Genomic DNA, 21,079 nt, shown 5'->3' on the forward strand with positions numbered 1-21,079 from the left:
TTCCTGGCCTTTTTCCTTCCTTTGTAACCCACGGTCCTGCTTCCTGTAGGGGTCTGCCTGACTGTAGTGCACAAAGTCTCCCTGGGGTCGATCTGTCCATTTCAACCTCTCTGGTGTTCCAAGCACCTGGAGCCTGCAGGAAGTAGGCCCTGCCAGCCTTGAATAATCAGATTCAGAAAATAGAACTAAGTTGATTCAAGCGCAAAGCATGAGAATGGGCCACCCCAGAATGCAGCCTCCAAAGGGACGGGGTCCGTGCTCCCAAGTGGGGAAGCTGAGGCTTCACTTACAGAGACAGAAACGGTTGCAGCCAACTTGACAGCAACTTGATTAGTACAGGTTGCTGCATTCCAAGGAAGATTGCTTTAACATTCTGTGAGGAGGCGGAGGCTTGTTCTGAGAGATTCTTATCTCTAGTGCTTCCCGGTCATCCCTGACCATTTACCAGAAAAAGCAGAAGGTGCAGCTGATGCTCAGAGACTCGGCATTGCTGGGTTCCTCTCAGGGTTTCAGAATAACTTACAGTTCCCACAGCGTTGAGTTCAAATTATTTAGTTTCACAGCCTTCCTCAAACAGGGTCAGGTGGGCAGCTGAGCACAGGGTACGCACACAGGACTCTGCCTGGGCCTGGGGCTGTGGGGCCTGGGCCTGGGGCTGTGGGGCCTGGGCCACAGAGCTGACCAACCTCTGCAGGTACAGCTGGGTCACCTGGAAAGTGGAGCCTAATGCTTTTCAGGTGTGTCTAGGACCTGGCACCCCCTCCCCATTGCCTCATTGGTCACTTGAGGCCTCTTGACTTCTCCAGTTTTGCCAGGGATTTGCCAAATTAGTCTTCTCAGAAAACAGAATTTTGGTTTAATTGATTATCTACACACTTATTTTCTATTTAATTAATTTCTACTCTTTGTTATTTTCTTGTGTCTACCTTTTTCAGTGTTTCATTTGCTTTTCCTTTCTACCTAATTTCTTGAGGTGGATGCTTGTATCATTGAGTTGAGCCTTTGTTTTGTTCTAGTTTTTGTGCCGTATTTAGGACTACAGGCTTTCCCCTAAGCCTGGCTTTAGCTGCATCCCACAAGTTTGTATATGTCATGTGTCTATTCACAGTCAGTTCAGTATATTTTCTAACTTCCACTTTAATTTCTTCTCGGACTCATCATGGGTTATTTAGAAATGTATTACCGAATTTCCAAGATTTTCTAGTTAACTTTGTGATACCAGTTTTGAGTTTAAGACCACTTTGGTCAAATAATATACACTAGAGTTTGTTGTCTGTGGAAGGTATCCGAGTGACCGGCGGCAAATCTGTACAGGTCTGCAGCAACCTCAGTTCTTACCTCCTCCGAAGAAAGAATTTGACTGAGGGATGTAAGGCAGAAAAAGAGACCCAGGCAAGTTTCAGAGCAGGAGTGGAAGTTTATTTAAAAAGGCTTTTAGAGCGGGAAAGAAACGAAAGCACACTTGGAAGAGACCCAAGCAGGCACCGAGATCGAGTGCCCCATTTATCCTTGATCCTAAGACTTTCTGGGCCGGCCCCTTTCCCTTGATTCTCCCCTTAGGCTGGGCTGCCCGTGTGCACAGTGCGCACCTTTCCCTTGGGATGTGAGGATGCACCGTGTGCTTAGGAAGTTGTAGGCATCCCCATCTGAGGCTTTCTTCCCTTTTCTGGTGGGGTTCCCCCTAAAGGTCACATTCTACCATTTTGTCTCTTAATGCACAAAGTTGCTTCTCCTGGCACCTGCCTTCAATTAACACTTTAGTGCAGCAGGTGTGGACCATCAGGAAACGCCCTCTCCCTGGCACTGGCTCCCAAGGTGCCACTTTTAGAGAGACAGTGCAAATATACCGAGCCATCACCCGACATTCCCAATGGGTGGGGGAGCCTCTCCTGCCCCACTCATGCCTAACTACCTGTAACAGCTTCGATTATTTGAAATGTTGTATATCCTAGCATTTTGGTAAATTTTCCATGTGCACGTGAAGAGAAAGTGTGCTTTGTAGTTGTTATTGCAGAGTTCTGATCATGTTTTGAAAATTGTGTTTTTCAGATTTTTTATATCCTTATTGGCTTTTTGGCTGCTTATCACTTACTAGGAAAATTATGTAAAAATCTCCCATGATGATGTAAATTTGAATTTGTCTATTTTTCTTTTTGTTATGTCAATTTTTGCTTCCTATGTTTTGAAGCTAAATTAGTAGGTGCATAGTAATATAGAATTGCTATATCTTCCTAGAAACAGAGCCTCTTTGATCATAATGAAATGCATCTCTTTATTTTTAGCAGTGCCTTTTGCCTTAGATCTACAGTTGTCCCTCTATGTCCATGGGGATGCGGTCCAGGACTCCCCCACGGATACCCAAATCTGCAGTTGTTCAAGTCGCTGATATAAAATGGAACAGTAGTTGCATAGAACCTACACACATGCTCCTATATACTTTAAATCATCTGTAGATTACTTATAATCCATAGTACAATGAAAATGCTTATAAATAGCTGTTATATTGGTTTTTTATTTGTATTTTTAACTTTTATTGTTAATTGCTTTTTGTTCAAATATTTTTGATCCTTGGTGGAACCTGTGGATATGGAACCCACTGATACAGAAGGCCAGCTGTGCTTCCTATTAATATAGCTATTCCAGTTTCCTTTTGCAAAGTTAGTGTTTACATGACACATACTTCTCCATCTTCTTACTTGGAACTTTTGGTGTTCTTATATTTGAGATACGTCTCTTGTAAAAGGCACATGTTTGATTTCACTTTTATCTTTTTATCTAGTTTGACTAACCTTGTCTTTAAATTGGAGTAGTGTGTTTACATTTAATGTAATTTGGGTATAAATTGAGTATCTTACTCTTTGTTTTCTACCTATTTGGTGAGAACAGGGGAGTGAGAGAGGAGGGGAAGGCCATGGAGGGTGATTGATGGGCAGGTCCTTGCACACACCCTCTGGAAGACAGGCACACTGAGGCACTGTCCCACATGCTGAGGGACCCCCACATACTGAAGGACCTGGGTGTTTTTCTGCCAACTCCTGTCCCTCATTGTTGAGGCTCCTCCTGGTGTGTGAACCACCTGATGCTTCTGTCCCATCCACAGGAAGGCGGGGAACACCCCCCAGGCAGAGAGACCTGGGCAGCCACCGCCATGAATGAGAGCTCTCTGGCTGCCCCCAGGCCAGCTATGCTCTGACGGCCAAGCATGGTGGTCCTTGCCTGTGTCCGAGCGTGGGGTTAGTTCTGGAACATTTGATCACTTCTCCTGCTCCACTCTCTGCACTCCACCTGGAACTCCCGATTACACGTATGACCTTTTTACATGTTCCTATGTTTCTCGTGTGATTTCTGTGTTTCGATCACGTCTTCCCTGCTTCTGTGTGTTTTCCACTCATCTTAAAGTTCATTGATCTGCTTTGCTATTAAACTCACTTATTTCATTATTGGTTTATTTTTGATATGTAGGTTTGTGTTTGATTCCTTTTATTTGATGGATTTCGGTTTCCTTTTGAGACTCTCTATCCTGTGATCTACTTCCTGCCACATTAATCCTGGTTACCTCCACGGCCTGTCTGAGACGTCCAAACCTTTATCTCGGGGATGTTTAATTATCTGGGGTTTTCCTCAGCCTTTCCTCATTTTGTCCTTTCTCCAGGTGTGCCTGATAATTTTTTTATTAAGTAGTAGATATGATGTAGGAAATGTGTAAGGATCATTTGAGGCCCGGGCTGGTGTCTTCACCTCCAGAGGATTTATTTTTGTGGGAAGAGCAGGGGTGGTTCATCTGAACGCACTCCGGGGAGGGACTGCATGAAGTCTGCCTCAGACCTTTGGGCAGCTGATCCAGCTTCCGTTTGTCCCACTCCTGGCAAAGTCTATGCTCCCTTTTCAGGTCCCCACTGAATGTCTGGGAGTTTCCCAGGCCCTTCCTCCCAGTGGTCCTTGAATTCCAGATTTTATCTCCCCACCCTGTGCGTTTTCAGAAGCTCTCAGCCTCCAAGCTCCAAGATGAGCTCTCTGCTCATCGGCCACCAGCAGTGCCCTAAGGGGTAGAAAGGTGTTAAGTTTCCAGTGGCCTGTGAGCACCACATCTGCCCAGGACATTGGCCCTTTGAGGCTAGATTGCCTTGTCACCTCCAGAAAACCTTCAAAAAGTGTGTCTAGCTTTTCTGGTTGTTCTTGGCCGTGGGCTTGGATGTAAGGTACACGAGCAAACCCACTGCAGCCAGAGGAGGAAGCTGTCCTGCGTCCACGTGCACAGCTCTAACCCTAAAATAGCGCTTCGGAGTTAGGGGAAGAGCAATGTCCTGTTCACTGCCCAACTCCAAGCCCTGTGTCCCAGGCAGCCACACTCAGCCCTTTCCCTGCAAGAGGGGACACTCGTTCTTGATAAACCAGCTTTGCACGTTACCTATTGGTGAAGATGATCAGTAACTCTGTGACTGTAGCACACACACACCGCACTTCTTCCCGTTCTCCCAAGACCTCTGGAAAACAATTCTTACTATAATATTCTTCAGCATAGGCATTAGGACTACATACATGCAGTTATGTTTTCTATCCTCATACATTTTCCTTACAATTAATATCATCTTTTTTCTTTGCTTAATTTGACCAAGAATAAGTTCATTCCCAAACTCTCACCTTATGCTTAGCTCTCCTCTCAATATTCAAACTCCTAGAAACCTGTTGTTTTGTCTTTCCCATGGACACGGCTCCCAGGCCTCTGACCCCTGCTCTAATTGGGACCTGCTGTGTGCCCCTCCCTTGCTTACCAGGCTGACAGGAACCCTTCCTCACCCCCAGGTTGGACACGCCGTTTCCAAGGCCTCATGGCTTCCTTTTTCTTGGTTACTGCCTTGGGCTCCCTGGGAGAGATCTCTTTGGTGCCGAAAACCGGAACGGGAAGCCTCAGTACCCTGGCCCCCCAGGCCCCTCGTGGGGCAGGGTGGGTATACCCTGTACACCCTCCTGGTTTGGGCTGAGGGCATTAGGGGTACCGGGCATCTTTGGGGTGGCATTAGCCCCCGAGTTGCTTTGGAAACTGTCATACTTTCTTCTGTCTTAGAACTCAGAATCCAAGAAATGGCATCCATGGGGATAGGCAACCAGCCATTCATGGATGTCAAGCCCAGAGACCGGACCCCTGACTGTGCAGTGATAAGCGACCGGGCTCCCAAATGTGCAGTGATGAGCGACCGGGTCCCCGACAGCATCGTCAAGGGCACAGGTACGGTGGCTCGGTCCCGCCCTCACTCACCCTGCAGAGGGCGCTGGGCCTGTCATCAAGGGCATGGGTACGGTGGCATCGGCCCCACCCTCACTCGCCCACAGAGTGCACCAGGCCTGTCGTCAAGGACACGGGTACGGTGGCCTCGGCTCCGCCCTCACTCATCCTGCAGAGGGCACTGGGCCAGTGGCCGACATGGTGGGTTGGATGGGCATGACTGCAGTGGCAAAGCCTGGTCGGCCTTTCAGACGGCTCTGATCCCATTCCCGAACCTGGGCTGCACTTCTGGAGCGGAAGCCAGCCTGACGTGCTTTCTGTCCCTTTCCAGAGTCACAAATGAGAGGGTCCACAGCGGTGTCCTCCTCTGACCACGCCGCCCCCTTCAAGCGACCACACTCCACCATCTCAGACAGCAGCACCTCCTCTTCTAGCAGCCAGTCCTCCTCCATCCTGGGGTCGCTGGGCCTGCTTGTGTCCTCCAGCCCAGCCCACCCGGGCCTATGGAGCCCTGCCCACAGCCCCTGGTCATCTGATATCAGAGCCTGTGTCGAGGAAGATGAGCCAGAGCCAGAACTGGAGACGGGCACCCAGGCTGCAGTGTGTGAGGGGGCTCCTGCTGTGCTGCTGAGCCGCACACGCCAGGCCTGATGACTGTCAGGGTGGCAGTGCCCATCATGTGGCTAGAACGATACAGAGGGAGCAGCACGCCAGGCCTGATGACTCTGGGGGTGGCGGTGCCCATCGCGTGGCTGGAACGATCCAGAGGGAATAGCACAGCAGGTGTCCAGGTATTTCCCAGGATTTTAGACATTCCCTAACATTTTCAAACAAATTTATAATTTTGTCTTATTTAAAAAACAAACCTTCCACTTCCACCCAAGACAACAGCATAGGAAACAGACCTAAAACAAGACAAAAAAAGACTAAACATGAAACAAAAGATGTCAAGACACAAGACATTTGGCAACAAAGGACCGCAATCCCTGAGAGACAGGAAAACAGGAGGTGAGCCCGGTGATGGCCTCAGACCTCCCTCCGCCTTGAGAGTTTGCAGGCCTCAGTGCAGGGAGGGGCCCAGGAAGAGCCCAGCAGCCTCCGTGAGTTAAAGAGACCAAGTCAGCAGGAGTTGGCAGGTCAGAGTGCCAGAGAGAGATGCCTGCATGGGGAAAGACTCACCAGATCAGCCCCTCCAGCACCTAGTGGGTTGCTACCCATTCGCACACTCAAACAGGGAGGCTACCAAGGCTGGGAGCAACCTTTGAAAAGACCAGAGATCAATTCCTGGTACTCATGTGGGCTGGGGACAGGACCCGTTCCCACCAGCCAGACTAGGGAAACTCTCAATAGATCAATTCCTGATACTCATGTGGGCTGGGGACAGGACCCACTCCCACCAGCCAGACTAGGAAAACTCCCAATCTGTGAGCATTAGGTGGAGTTCTCAGAAAATCTTGCCTCAGGAATGGGGATAATTAGCCCTAGACTGAGCACTGCTCCTGACTCACCTACAAAATCATAAAAGCAAGACCTAAAATGATCAAACCATTCCCAGATAATTCACTCTATCCCAGAACAAAGCTCCAGATGATCTAGGGGTTACCAAAGTGTCCGCACCCTGCAAGGTAAACTCACAGTGCCTGACCTCGGAGTGCCAGGCGTGCAGAGGAGCAGCCAAGGGCAAACACACCAAGGAGAGTCGCCTGGCAAAGCCAACCACCCAGAGCCGGCGTCTGTGCTAGAATCACAGAATTCAAACTGTGGCTGAAATCGCAGCCCAGGCGTCCAGAAAGTTAAAGCTAAGAACCTATAATCCCAGCACTTTGGGAGGCCGAGGCAGGCGGATCACGAGGTCAGGAGATCAAGACCATCCTGGCTAACATGGTGAAACCCCGCCTACTAAAAATACAAAAAATTAGCCGGGCATGGTGTTGGCCGCCTGTAGTCCCAGCTACTTGGGAGGCTGAGGCAGGAGAATGGCATGAACCCGGGAGGCGGAGTTTGCAGTGAGCTGAGATCACGCCACTGCACTCCAGCCTGGGCGACAGAGCAAGACTCTGTCTCAAAAAAAAGGTTAAGAAATGACTTAATGGAAGAGATTCAGAAGACCCAGACCGACCTTACAGGGATGAGAAACTACAATATTGACAGTGGAAACTATCCTGGATGGGGTAACAGATTGGATTTCACAGAAGAGACCACGAGGCACCTTGAAGACACATCAGTGGAAACTATTTGCATTTGTTGGGCCTCCAGAGAGACAGAACCAATAGGAGATAGCTAGATATATATACAGACGATAGATGATAGATAGATAGATAGATAGATAGATAGATAGATAGAATAGATAGATAGATAGATGATAGACTGACAGACAGATGAGAGGGGCCTTAGGGGCATTGGCTGACACAATTTTGGCAGGTCAAGAGCCCCACAATAGGCCATCCACAAGCTGGAGACCCAAGGAAGCTGCTAGTGTGCCCAGTCCGAGTCCTAAAGCCTCAGAGCCAGGGAAGCCAGTGGTGTAATTCTCAGAGGCCAAAGGCCTGAGAACCTGGGGGCCACTGGTATAAGTCTGGAGTCCATAGACCCAGTGAACTCCAAACACAAGAGATATGAGTGCACATCATAATCAAATTGCATATAACCAGTGATAAACAGAAAATCCTAAAACCAGTCAGAGGACAAGGGCATGTTCTGTTGGGAGGCACAAAGCTGATGAGGATGGCTGACTCCTCAGGAGCAGCATGGGTGAGAGGCAGTGGAATGTACTAAGGAGAAAACTGCCAAATTCACATTCTGTACCTGACAAAATCTTTCCGAAGCAATGGTGACATAAAGACATTTTCATACACACAGAAACTAAGAGTTTCATCCCCAGCAGACCTGCACTACAAGAAATGTTAAATGATGTGCTTCAGGGAAAAGAAAAATGAAGAGCATGTGCACCATTCAAGATTTTCCTCGTTATTTAAATCCCTTTAGCCCGTCTCCCATTTGCCCCAAGAAATGAGTGCTGGCAGTGAGCTGCACTTTTTTTTTCTCTAAACGGGAAATGGGTTAAAAGATGAGTGGCTTGGCCGGGTGCGGTGGCTCATGTCTCTAATCCCAGCACTTTGGGAGGCTGAGGCCAGAGGATCACTTGACCCCAGGAATTGGGGGGTCATCCTGGGAAACATGGCAAGACCGCATCTCTATTAAAAATAAATAAAAGTTAACTGACTGTTTAAACAAAAGTATTAATGTATCTGTGGTTTGTACTGTACGCATAGGTGAACTGTGTGACCACAGCAGCGTGATGGCTGGGAGACGTTGGATGTGATATGTGAAGTGAGGTGTATCACTTGAAGGTAGATTGTGGTAAGCTAAAGATGTACTTATAAACCCTTGAAACACCCACTAACAAAGAATTACAGCTAATAGACCAACAGAGGAGATAAAATGGAATTTTTAAAAATCCAGTCCAAAAATACGTAGAGAAAGAGGGAAAGGGAAGAATGGACTTGGGGGCGACACAGAAGACAAGTGGAGAGAGACTGAAGCAGCCACCGGCCATCACAGCAAACACAAGCAGGGCGCAGGACGCCGGCGAGCCACAGACAGGCCTGCTCTCTGAATTGGTGACCACATGAGTAACTTCACGGGTCTGTTCTATGTCCAGAGTTGTCAAACTGCATGCTTTAAAGATGTGCAGTGGATCGTATGTCGCTTAAATCCCAACAAAGCAGTATTTTTTTAAAGTACAATCATGCATACAGCACTTCCCCTGGGAGGCAGGGGCTGTGCCCACAGAAGTCGTTACCTCTGCGTCCTGAGTATGGACAGCCACCATCACACAGCCCCAGAGGCCGCCCAGGCTCTAGCCACACTCTGGCACTGCCTGGGACAGGTGCCCTCAGGAACCCAAATGCCACTGCCCCCGTGAAAGCCACTTCAAGCGTGTTGCTTCAAATCAGAAGGCATCTACGCCTGTGGAAGAGGAGGCTGCTGGGGGCCCAGGTGTGCAGGGGGCAGGGCCAGGTGCAGGGGCACAGCTTATGCCTGTGGCCAACCCACTGGGGAGCAAGGCTGGGGATATGCCCAGGCCAGCAGGGCCAGCAGGAGTGACTGTGCCATCCTGAACACGTCCTTGGGCCTCCCAGGACCTTGGTGCCTCCCATCTGGGCTGGCACAAGCCTCCAGTCAAAAGATGGGTCTCTCTCTCCTGATAGCATGGAGCCTGGATGTGGGAATGGAGCCACACCAGCCTGGGTCTCTCTCTCCTGACAGCATGGAGCCTGGATGTGGGTATGGAGCCACACCAGCCTGGGTCTCTCTCTCCTGACAGCATGGAGCCGGGATGTGGGAATGGAGCCATACCAGCCTGGGTCTCTCTCCTGACAGCATGGAGCCGGGATGTGGGAATGGAGCCACACCAGCCCCACGGGAGCCCCACGACCCATCAGGCTGTGGGATGCATCCCCACGGCCGGGACCCCTCAGCCTGCGACTTGGTCTGGGCAGATGCAAAGGCCACCCTGCAGGGCTGAGGTGTCTGTGGGGAAGGAGGTGCCCAGCCCTGGGAGGCCATCTTGCTCCTGCTTTTTATTTAACCCATGGGGCTCTTTGGCCTCATTTTCTGTTTTTTGAGTTTCTCGTGCACTCCAAACTGTCCTGGAGTCAGCCCTGGTGTGAAACAGAGGCTTCCTGCTGGCAGAAGAGGCCCGCCGAGTTACTTCCACACCAGCTGGCCCTGCACACCTCTCTCTGGCCTTCTGTCCACACTGGGATTTGGCTCTGATTTCCAGAAGGCAGGGTTAGGAAACACCTGTTTCCAGGCAGAGTAATGCTTCTGTCTGAATCAGGCCTCATGGGCTTCACCAGCAGACACGAAGGTTTCATTTAGATGGCGAACACGTGTTCTCATTTCTCCAGGGTTCCGGGCCCGTGAGCTGAAGCAGGTGCTGAGAAGTGGGAGAGGCGGCCACTGTGTCCCTCAGGGTCACTCGCCCCGCCACGTGAGGCCACTTCCGCCCAGCACTGGGGGCGCTGGGAGCTGAGGGGCCCACAGGGGACGTGGGAGACAGCCCCGATGCGTCCCGATCTGCAGTGACGCTAGCGCGGAGTCATCGCCAAGCACGTGGAGGGACAGCCCTGGAGCCCTGGCCTGGCCCAGCATCTCCCAGAGTCACTTCCTGATGCCTCCCCAGCCCTGCCCAGGAAGGGTTTGCGGCCACAGCCCCACAGCGGCCCCCTCGCCTCGACCACCAGTGCCTCCTTCCAAGCTGCCTGAGCAATCCTGTGTGGTGAGCTCCACCGCTCCCACCCACGCCTCAGCACTGGGACCCCCCCCCCCCAGGGAGGGTGTGGATCCTCCCCGCCCCCCCCATCCACGCCTCACCACTGGGACCCCCCAGGGATGGTGTGGGGATTCCTGCCCCCCGTCCATGCCTCAGCACTGGGAGCTGGGAAGGTGTGTGATTTCCTCCCCCACCTCAGTACTGGGACCCCCAGGAAGGGTGTGTGGCCCCACCATCCTGAATGCTCAGGGCTGGTGGTCAGCGAGGTGGCTTCTAAACCAAGCCCTGGGAGGAGCCATCCTGGGACTGTGCTTGGACAAGGTTGGGGCTCCCGCAGTGAGCTCTAGCCCTCCCCAGGACCCTCCCACGGCCCCAGGGTGCCGGCCTTCAGATTGACCCCATTCGTGGATGAGTCTACAAGGCTCCCCAGTGCCCAGCAAGAGTGTTTTTACATTCAGAGGTGAGGAAGGGGTGCCAGCATCTGCCCCAGACACAACCGGGCAGGTACAGATGTCATCCCCTTGAGGACAGCAGGGAGGCGACTCAGGAGAGGCTGATCAGACGGGAGCCGCATCCCCATCACCTTCCAGAGAGACCTCTTCTTTTGCCAGGTGTCGTGAGGGCTGTGGCTTAGCTGGGCCTGCGTCCATCCCCGGTTCTGGGGAGATGCCCAGGCCCCTCCTGGATGGCAGCAGCAGTGGAGGTTTGGGTTTTGAGGGAGCCCTAAGAACCTGAGAGACTTAGATGGAGCACGGCACGCCCTGGAGAGTCCACGTCCCCAGACCCCTCATGCCAACACCATTCCACCCAGCAGTTTCTTCCCTGTGGTCAGAACAAAACCCCCAAGACTCAGGCCTCAGGCTGGTTTTCTGACAGGCAAAATGCTCCTTACATAAGGAAAGACCTTTCCTTGGCTGACCCTAAAGTAGCCAAGGGGAGCTCACATCGCCTGGCCTGCCGCCACCACCAGGCTGCCTGACCAGCTCACCGCCTTGTTCTAGATGCTTCTGAAGCAACAGCTCGCCTGGCCCCACCCCCATCAAGCATCTGCTGGGCAACCTCACTCCCCGGCCCGCCTGTGGCTCCCAAAGGTCTCAAGCCTCAACATCCTGGTAACCAAGTGCACCCAGAGGGCTGGCAGGGTCACATGGAGGCAGGGCACCCTTGGCCCCAGGGTGGTCATCTTCCCAGGAGGTCCGCCTGTCAGGTCAGAGGGCAGCAGGAGGCCACCCCACCTCCCCGGGTTCCCTCGAGCATTCCTTTGTCAGGAGCAGCTCCTCCAGGATCCAGGCATCCCTGGCCCCCCTTTGCCCCCGCCCTGCTCTCAGGAGCCCCCTGCCAGGTGCTCTGACCACAGGAAACAGGAACCCTCAGGGCCACTGCCAGAGGACGGATTCTGCTGCCAACCAGAGGTCCTGGGGCTGGCGGCGCTGGTGTGCCTGCCCTGGGCCTTCAGCAGCCCCCAAAAGGAGAAAGCTCCAGCCTCCCGTTCAGACAAGGCTCCGTCCTGGGGACACGCCTCTCCCAAGGTCACCCACGTGGGGGCTTTGTTACTCATGCTTCCCAGACTGCGTGCTGTGTCAGAGTTTTCACACCTGCCTGATGTCCTGGGGGGCTCAGAGAGGACCAACCCTGCAGGGAGATGCTGACCCACCCTGAGACTCAGGAGAAGAAAACGGCCAGGGTCCAGGCTGCTCCCACCATCCCTGGGGGATCAGCACCTTGGCTGAGCCCAAACTGACCACCTGGGGTGTAGGTCCAAGATTCAATTACAAAACGATAGGTGAATGTGGGTTCTGTGTGCCTGTGACATAGAGAATGTTTTCCACACCGCGTGTGAAATGACGAAAGCTTCTGTGTCACACGTGTAGCTGCTACGAGACAGACGCTCTTGTTCCGGATCAGAGCAGCAGACAGAACTGGCACTTTTAGGGTCCAAACCCTGTTGCCCACAGAACGCCCATGACACCAGCTGGGTGGAGCTGCCGCCAAGTCCACGCCCCCTCTGGCTGGGACCTGGAGCTCCCCTCAAGCTGCAGATCCACTCTGCACCACAAGGTGGCCTCGCAGAGGAGCCTCCCAAGCTTTGGAACCAGAGGCAGGCTCAGCGATGCTCTCCATCCGGCCTGGCCCCACCGTGTGTATCAGGTGTCAGAGGCCTTGCTGGGTGCCAGGCCACGTCTGTGCTGTCACAGCTTTGAGGGGCCAGCGGGTCCTAGGGAGAGGCCCATGCGACGTGAGTAACAGCAGTTTTTCTTCCGACAGCTGGGATGGAGGTGGGTCCTCCAGGGAGTGCCCCGGTCCTCGAGAGCCAGACTTGTGCCCGGGCCTGGAAATGAAGGTCTCAGGCAGGGGCTGCACACACCAATGGTCAGCACTGCCGTTGGGGGCCTGCAGTCGCCCATAATGGGCCCTGCCCCCTAGGCCTGGCCTCTTTTGCTTTCCTCCTGGATGGTTCCTCTACCCTGGTCCAGCAGGGACTCAGCAGTGCCTGCCAGCTGCAGACCCCCATGTTCCTGCAGCCTGGAACTCTCCTGCCCTCCAAAGGTCATGGGGTGACCCAGGGTGGGAACACCAGACCCCCTCACCCCGTGTCCACCGCCCATGGCCGGGCTCACAGTGTCTCAGAGCCGTGGTGAGCCATCCTAGGACCAGTGTACCTCACAACCTTTCAGACCAGTTGAAGGCCAGTGGGCTGGGTGGTCCAGGCATGTCCCCAACGCAGGTCCGGCCATCTCTGCACAGAACTGGAATCTCGGTTCATTTCGGTTTCAGCAGGTCCCATGTAGTTAGCAGGACAGCACTTGAGTTAGGTCTGAGAAAGAACGCCCGTTTGTCATGGCATTTCCTGTAAGGAGCCCAGAGCCGTGGCCCCAGGTTGGGACGGCGGCACCAGAGCTGGGCCTGAGTCTGACCCAAGCTGTGCTGAGTGGTCCTGCTGGAATGGGAACCCCAAGAGGACCACCCCTCTCCAAAAGAAGGGAAAACAGTAAGAGAGAGGGAGGCTGCAGGGGCCCAGACCTTGGCCGACCTTCCCAGCCATGGTCTCCACCCTCCGAGACCCAGGGGCCCCGCAGTGACAGCAGGGTGTTGGGCCACACAGAGCCCGAGTAGGTAAAGGAAGGTTCTGGAAACCACTTTTCAGAACCCAAAAGGTGTCTGGGAAATGGCGTTACCTGCCACTGGTGTAAAGTGTTTACTTTGTATCAATACTGAATTGTTAAAAATTTTAATCATAAAAATCAATGGAACATGTTTTTCTACTGTGTCCTTCGAGATTCTCTTATCTGGTCCTGGAAAGGGGCTGTGTGTCTGGGGGAACCTCTTGTGCACCTCATGAGGGGAGCCCGGGGGCCCACATCGGCTGGCCGAGGGCGGCCACCCCTGAAGGGTGGGGTCGGGGCCCACCCACCTCTTCACACACACCTCCGCCTGCTGGACAGTGCCTGGGCCCCACAACGGAGCACAGTCCCTTCTGCATGGGTCGCCTCCCGGGGAGAGGCATTGCTCAGGCTCAGGGAACAAACTGGGGAGGGTCAGACAGGGAGGCTGGTGGGGCACCCATGACCAGCACCCTCCAAGCTTGCTCAGCAGCCTTCCCCCTCCCACTGCTGTTTCTCTGTCTCCCCCTGTCTGTCTTTCTCAGTCTCTGTCTCTGCCTACCAGTCTCTCTCTCTCTCTCTTAGTCTCTGTCTCTCCCTTTCTGTCTCTCTCTCAGTCTGTCTCTTTCTGTTTCCCTTTCTCTCTCCCTCAGTCTCTGTCTCTCTCCCTTAGTTTCTGTCCCTCTGTCTCTGTCTCTGTCTCAGTCTCTGTCACTCACTTCTCTCAGTCTCCCTCAGCCTCTGTCTCATGGCCGTGACCCTCCAAAGCCCATGGACACGTGGTGCCCTGTAGTGATGTGTGCAGTGATGTGTGCAGCGATGTGTGCTGACCCTGCCCTGAGTGGCAGTGTCACGGGGAGAGGTGAGTGCAGCACCCATCAGCTGTCCAACACGGTCAGTGCTGGGAGTGAACCATCAGGCACCGCCCCCCAACACAGGTGTATCCCATTCCCTGCAGCTTTCCCTGCCGCACAGGCGGCAGGGTTGCAGACAGGACACTGCAGCTCAGAGAGAGCTGGGGGCTCATCCAAGGCCATCAGGGAGGCTCCACCTCTCCCAGCCACTCTCTCCCATGGAAAGTAGGGAAGCCACCCCCGCCGGGTCCTTGGGGAGAAGGAAAGGCACAGGGAAGGGGCAAAACAGCAGCTCCATTCCTGGCCACTCGTCTCACCCCAGATGCGAGGCGAAGTGTGGGAGTGGCCCCAGAGGCCACTGTGGAAAGGGAACTGGTTACCGAGTGAGGCGCAGGGGCCTGGCCTGTTCTCTGCCCCGTTGACTGGTGGGGGAGGTGCCCAGAGCTGGGCAGTAGCCCCGCTTGGATGGTAAACAGGACCTGCCCGCTGGCCTCACCGGCCGCCAGCACGAACGCCTGCCAAGACTGGCTTTCTGCAGCATGGAGCACAGGCTTCTCTGCCCAGCCCTGCCATGGGCACGGGCTGCCCTTCTGTGTCGGCTGGGTGCCTGAGCCAAGCAACTCCCAACGGCTGGGTGCCCCGAGGCCGGGCAGACGCAGGCGTCCCAGGACCAAAATAGCAGTCAGATGATCACAAGGCCCCGTGGCAGGGCCCCCAGGGCAGGCTGCTCACAGCTGCTGCAGCTAAAGATAGGCGTGAAGGGCACACGCCTTGGGGAAAGTCGTGGGGAGCGGTCCTGTCTCGGGCCATGGACACAATGAGGTCACTCCGCTTCATTTCTGCAGAAGCTCTGGTGTCCCACCCCCAGGTGGCCCGGCAGAGCCTGGACAGTGTGGCCCACAACCTCTACCCACTCCTGTTCAAAGCCAGCTACCTGCTGGAGCAGGCGGAGGTGACGCGCGCGGTGCTGGGGCGCTGGCCCCTGGAGGAGTTCCGGCTGGGAGCGCTGCTGGGTCCTAGTGCCGACCACCCCCAGGACCTGCGCGACAGAACCTGCAGGGCCTGCCTGGAGGCGCTGGTGCGCGGCCTCGCGGACCACGTGCTGCAGGACCGGAGCCGCCGGCGGCTGCGGGTGGCTGACCTCACGGGCATCCGAGATGTGCAGGTGCAGCGGTGCCCATGCGGGAGGGCGCTGGGCAGGTGGGGCCGCACCCAGCTGCTGGCCAGGACCTGCTGTGAGCTGCAGGCAGAGCCCCTCGCAGCCGGGCGCCCCGTCGAGGTCCTCGCCGACCTCTTCGTCACTGAGGGCAACTTCGAGGCGGTGGTGCAGGCTCTGAGGCCAGCGGGCCCGACCCCTCTGCGGGTGCACTGCCCCTCGTTCCGGGCGGACAGCCTGAGCCCCAGCCAGCTCCTGCACGTGCTGCGTCTGGCTGGCCCGGGTGCCCTGCGCAAGCTGGAGGTGGTGCACAACGTGCGGCTGCATGCGGGCCACGTGCAGCAGCTTCTGGCCCAGGTGGGCTTCCCCCGGCTGGCCTCGCTCACCCTGCCCACCAAGGCCTTTGATGCACCCCCCACCTACGCCTCCACTCCCGACGGCGAGGACCCCCTACTCGCCTCCATCGCCCGGGAGCTCAGCAAGATGGCGCAGCTCACTGAGCTCAGTGTGGCCTTCTCCACGCTGACCGGGAAGATCCCGACGCTGCTTGGGTGAGTCTTGGGGAGGGGACTGAGGGCGGGCTGGTGGCTGCAGAGGCAAGGAGAGATAGTCCAGGGGCCTGCTCACGTCCAAGGCCATGAGGCTACACGGCCTCCAGCCTCTCACTCCGGGTGTGGCCACAGCCACAGGACAGCGGCCCCGCCAAGGGGCAAGAGCACCGAAAGTCAGAGCCACCAGGAAAGAAGCGGGCTGCCGTGTGTGACTTAGGGATGTGGAGAGAATGCCAGTTAAAAAAAGAGAATACGGAAATTACCAAACAGACGAAACAGAAGTGCCTACATGGTGTGAGGAGTTGTCTATTGTTGATGAACGAGTCACCCCAACACTTGGGGGCTTCAAACAGCAAACACGATTTCAGCTCAGAAATCTGAGCCTGTCGGTGCCTTTGGCTCAGGGCTGCTGTTGGCCAAGGGTGCCATCTCATCCGAAGGCCTGACAGGGCGGGATCCTCCCAGTCTCCCTCGAGGGAGGCCTGGGCTCCATGCTGCATGGACCTCCCCATGGTGGGACAGGAGGCTCATGCAGGATCCTCTCAGCAGATCTGCGTGAAGGAGGCAGAGAGGGCAGCAGCTAGGAAGGGGCCAGGCCAAGGCAGCCTCAGGCAGTGGTGAGGGGGATGCCCGGTGGTGGGTCCAAGGGGGGTGCCCAGTGATGGGTCCTGGGGAACAGGGTTCCTGGCAATGGGTGCTGGGAGGGAGCCTGGTGGTGGGTCCTGAAGGAGGAGCAGCTGGCGGTGGGTATTGGGGTCACCGGGTGATGGGTCCTGGTGGGGCAACCTAGCGGTGGGTCCGGGGGGCACCCAGTTTTGGGTCCTGGGGGTGGGACCTGGCAGTGGGTCTAGGGGGAAGGGGTGCCTGGTAGGTACTGGGGAAGCACTTAGAGGTGGGTCCTCAGGTGCTGGGGGATGCCTGGCGGTGGGTTCTGGGGGCTGGGGGCACATGGCAGTGGGTCCTGGTGGGGCGCTTGGCAGTGGGTTTTGGGGGGAAGTGCCTGGTGGTGGTGGGGGTGCCTGGTGGTGGGTCCTGAAGTGGGGGCACCTGGTGGTGAGTCCTGGGGTGGGGGGTGGCTGGCTGTGGGTCCTGGGGTGGTACCAGGCAGTAGATCCTGGTGGGGGATGCCTGGCGGTGGGTCCTGAGGGATGGGGGTGCCCTGCGGTGGGTCCTGAGGGATAGAGGTGCCCTGCGGTGGGGCCTCGGGCAGGGGGCGTGCCTGGCGTGGCTTCTCAGGTGGGACAGGGGCACCTGGCAGTGGTCCCAGTCCTGGGTGGGGAGGGACATGTCCTGGGCGGGACATGCAGGTGGGTGCAGGTGCAGGTGCAGGTGGGTGGAGAGTGAGGCAGCCTCCTAAGGAGACGGTGGGGATGGGGCAGACCCCAGCTGTGTCCCCCGGCTCAGCGAGGACAGTGAGGCCATGTCCCGATGCAGTTCTGCTCTGGAGATCTCCCTTAGAGAGCTCAGGACCAGAGTAGGTCTCACTCCAACTGCCCCTGTATTAGAGCTAGGCTGCCCTACACCAACCAAGTCAGAATATGGGATGTGGGGCAAGTTGGGGGGTCTTTAGGGTTCCCAGGTGAGTCAAAGGCTGTACTGGAAGCCTCCATGGCCCTTCCCAGCTCTGAAACCATGTGGGATTCATCTTTGTCAGAGTGGAGCGGCACTGTTCTGTGGTCTCACTGCCCCCCGCCGTCTGCTTTCTGAGCAGACATTCTGTCCTGTGGTCTCACTGCCCCACCCCGTCCACTTTCTGAGTGGACGTTCTCATGGCCACATGCATCACTTTTCTCAGACAACACAAAAGCAGCTGTTGACAAAACAAACTTACCATTTAGGTGCTGAGGACAAAAGCCAGACCTCTGGGTATAGCTGACTTCACCACGTGGCGGCCGGCAGTCATGGCCAACACTAAGCGAATGCACGTGGTTGTGCTCTGGTAAAATGTTATTTATGGACACCGAGTTTGAATATCATGTAACTTTTCACGTTTCACAAACTATTATATAAATATAACAACCACTCCTAGCTCATAGGCTGTATGAAATTAGGCGGTGGTTGGACGTGACTGTGTGTTGACCCCATGATGGACAAATGGGTTGTTCCCATTCGCCTGAGCCCTCGGCTCCTTCCTGGGACCCTCCTCTCACCTGTGCTCTTTCCCCCGTGTCCTGCAGCCCCCTACAGACCCCGCTGCGAGTGCTGGACCTGGCCAACTGTGCCCTGAACCACACGGACATGGCCTTCTTAGCAGACTGTGCCCACGCTGCCCACCTGGAGGTGCTGGACCTCAGTGGACACAACCTGGTCAGCCTATACCCCTCGACCTTCTTCAGGCTGCTCAGCCAGGCTTCCCGGACGCTGAGGATCCTGACACTGGAGGAGTGTGGCATCGTAGACAGCCACGTTGGCATGCTGATCCTGGGCCTGAGCCCCTGCCACCGGCTGCGCCAGCTCAAGTTCCTCGGGAACCCGCTGTCGGCCCGCGCCCTCCGGCGCCTCTTCACCGCACTCTGTGAGCTCCCCGAGCTGCGCTGCATTGAGTTCCCGGTGCCCAAGGACTGCTACCCCGAGGGTGCCGCCTACCCCCAGGACGAGCTGGCCATGTCCAAGTTCGACCAGCAGAAATACGACGAGATTGCCGAGGAGCTGCGTGCCGTGCTGCTGCGGGCCGACCGAGAGGACATCCAGGTCTCCACACCTCTCTTTGGAAGTTTCGACCCAGACATTCAAGAAACAAGCAATGAGCTTGGCGCTTTCTTGCTGCAAGCTTTCAAAACTGCTCTAGAAAACTTCTCCAGAGCACTCAAACAAATAGAGTAGTTCCTTCACTCGCACCAGTGACAGGTCTTGCATTTCAGCCTGCAGGTGCCCCGGGCTTTAGTCCTGGATCTGAGGCTTGGGCCCGGCATTCATCCCCACCAGCACCACCACCAAAAGCAGTTCTTAGTGAAAATTGTAGGCGAGCCTGTTAAGCGCTGTAGAAGAGGAAGCCTTCCAGGAGAGGTGCCATGCGGTGCCCTTTAGTGGCAGCATGGCAAGGTTCTGGAGGTGGGGGAAGCCACCAAGAGACAGTGACTGAGGGTCAGCGGGGGCAGACGCCACATGGCAAAGAGCAGAGAAGCCCGGGAGGTGTGAGGAGTGGCCGACCTGGCCTCGGCACATCTGGGCACTGGGCGCAAGATGAAGCTTCAGGGGGCAGATGTGACTGGGCTCCACAGCAGCGGGGCGGGGGGAGGGGAAGAGAGAACGCATCACAGAAACTGCACAAAATAAGCAGCCCATGAAAAACAACCGAGAAAAAGAGGCGAAAAATGAACAGCAAACCGGACCCTGCTTCCTCCAGCAGGAGGCTCCCACCCACTGCTGGTCACAACCCGCTGTCTGGACCTGCCGCTTATGGGATGAGGTGGGCCTGCGGGGAACGCGGGGCTTTTGGTTGCTGTTAGTGGCGGCTTTTCTTCTCACTTTGTGTAGCCCCCAGAACCGTGAGGGGCATCCGAGTGGGTGAGCACAGGCGTCCGCTGAAGAGCCGCCTGGACCAGGGCGGTCAGCGCTGTGGGGAGGCCTTTGCCCGACCGCGCCACTGTTTCTCACCAACATTCACTGTGTCCTGCGGGGCTTGAGGCTTAGACTGACGGGAGCTGTTCCGGGTGTTTAATTGAAGGTCTAGCACTTGACCAGCCCCTGGAGAAGCTGACAACCACCTAAGACACATTTGGACTTGGTGTCCACCAAGAGTGACTTTGTGCAAAGAAATGGCTGAGCACTAGAATAACTAAATGCAAATAAAATGCGTCTTTCAGTGCAGTTCAGACAGGTCAGTGCTTGGTGTGGTTAAGTCGTTCTCAGACCCAAAACCAGGGATCTGAGTCACTGTGTGTCCATGGCTCCGCTCAAAAGTCACACCCCATGACAGCGCCCACCACGGGTGTGTCCCCACCCCAGGGGCCCCATGTCATCCCCTCCTCAGGTGTCACCCCCTCCCCAAGTGTGTCCCCACCCCAGGGGCCCCCGTGTCACCCCCTCCCCAGGTGTGCCCCCACCCCTGCTGCCCCGTGTCACCCCCTCCCCAGGTGTGCCCCCACCCCTGCTGCCCCGTGTCACCCCCTCCCGGAGTGTGTCCCCACCCCAATGGTCCCCGTGTCACCCCACCCCAGCTGCCCCCAGGTCACCCCCACCCAGGTTTGTCTCCATCCCCTTTCTCCTTCTGACCCTGGTGTGTCCAGGCCCTTCTCTGCCCAGGGTAGGGGTTTGCCTGGGTTGTAGGGGTTGGGTACCCAGCATGAGTGCCGTACAGGAGCCTGCCTCCCGGGGGCGTCTCAGGAATGGACGGCCTCCTGCCGAGTGGGCAGATATGGTGACTTCCACTCCCCACATTCGTCTCTGCCTGCTCTGCAACCACCTAAGTGCTCTCTGCACACTGCAGGCAGTGCCTTACTGGAGCCTCGTCCAGGGACATGAACTTGATATTGCAGCCAGCTTTTGGAAACAGGCAGGGAAGGTGCTGGGCCAACATTTTTAATGACTTACTTCTAACTCTAAAGCACAGAGTGGCTGCCACTGCTTTGTGTCTGAATTTTTATTGTAAGACTCAGCCGCTGGGCGGCATGATGACCAACCTTAAGGCCTGTGGCAGTGGAGAAGGGCCCAGGGTGCTGGGTGTCCTGAGGCCTGGGATTGGGCAGGGCACACAGGAGCCCACTGGTGTCAGTGGGCGGTGCTGAGGGCACAAGCTCCCAACATCTCCAGCTCCACAGACGCCCAGGGGCTTCCCAAGGAACAGCCCATTCTGATAAGGCCAGCAGAGGCTGGGGACCAACGCCTCCCTCGCCCGTCCTGTGCAGGTCTCGCACTTGCTCCCACTGAACTGATCGGCCCCATCCTGCATGGCCGTTCACCATTCGCTGGGTCT

The 21,079-nt window shown here is 55.8% G+C and overlaps 2 protein-coding genes across 28 annotated transcripts in view; both read left to right on the plus strand.

Annotated features, from left to right (window-relative positions):
- Window positions 1–13,757, plus strand: part of PLEKHG4B (pleckstrin homology and RhoGEF domain containing G4B) — a 156,682-nt gene extending 142,925 nt beyond the window's left edge. For 18 of the 27 annotated variants that reach the window (XR_010156818.1, XM_054684904.2, XM_063810192.1 and 15 more), the window contains 2 exons: window positions 5,066–5,227; window positions 5,556–13,757. Coding sequence is in view for 17 of the 27 variants with exons in the window: in XM_054684904.2 (XP_054540879.1) it covers window positions 5,066–5,227; window positions 5,556–5,875 (482 nt within the window). In the remaining 10 variants the exon portion in view is untranslated. Of the gene's footprint in view, window positions 1–3,100; window positions 3,305–4,803; window positions 4,946–5,065; window positions 5,228–5,555 lie in introns of those variants that run through there. The other 9 variants (XR_010156815.1, XR_010156821.1, XR_010156814.1 and 6 more) reach the window with 6 other exon arrangements.
- Window positions 13,758–15,265: 1,508 nt separating this feature from the next.
- On the plus strand, window positions 15,266–19,979 carry LRRC14B (leucine rich repeat containing 14B). Its single transcript, XM_517600.8, has 2 exons — window positions 15,266–16,164; window positions 18,342–19,979. The coding sequence occupies exons 1-2, from the start codon at window positions 15,266–15,268 to the stop codon at window positions 18,985–18,987; spliced, it is 1,545 nt and encodes a 514-aa protein (XP_517600.2). The 3' UTR covers window positions 18,988–19,979.
- The last annotated feature ends 1,100 nt before the right edge of the window (window positions 19,980–21,079 follow it).

Source organism: Pan troglodytes, chromosome 4 (assembly GCF_028858775.2).
Source record: "Pan troglodytes isolate AG18354 chromosome 4, NHGRI_mPanTro3-v2.0_pri, whole genome shotgun sequence".
Classification (NCBI taxonomy): domain Eukaryota; kingdom Metazoa; phylum Chordata; class Mammalia; order Primates; family Hominidae; genus Pan; species Pan troglodytes.

Coding starts and splice junctions, on each gene's coding strand:
- LRRC14B (XM_517600.8), top strand. CDS start 15,266: ATGGACACAATGAGGTCACTCCGCTTCATTTCTGCAGAAGCTCTGGTG. Junction 16,165..18,341: donor AAGATCCCGACGCTGCTTGG/GTGAGTCTTGGG, acceptor CGTGTCCTGCAG/CCCCCTACAGACCCCGCTGC.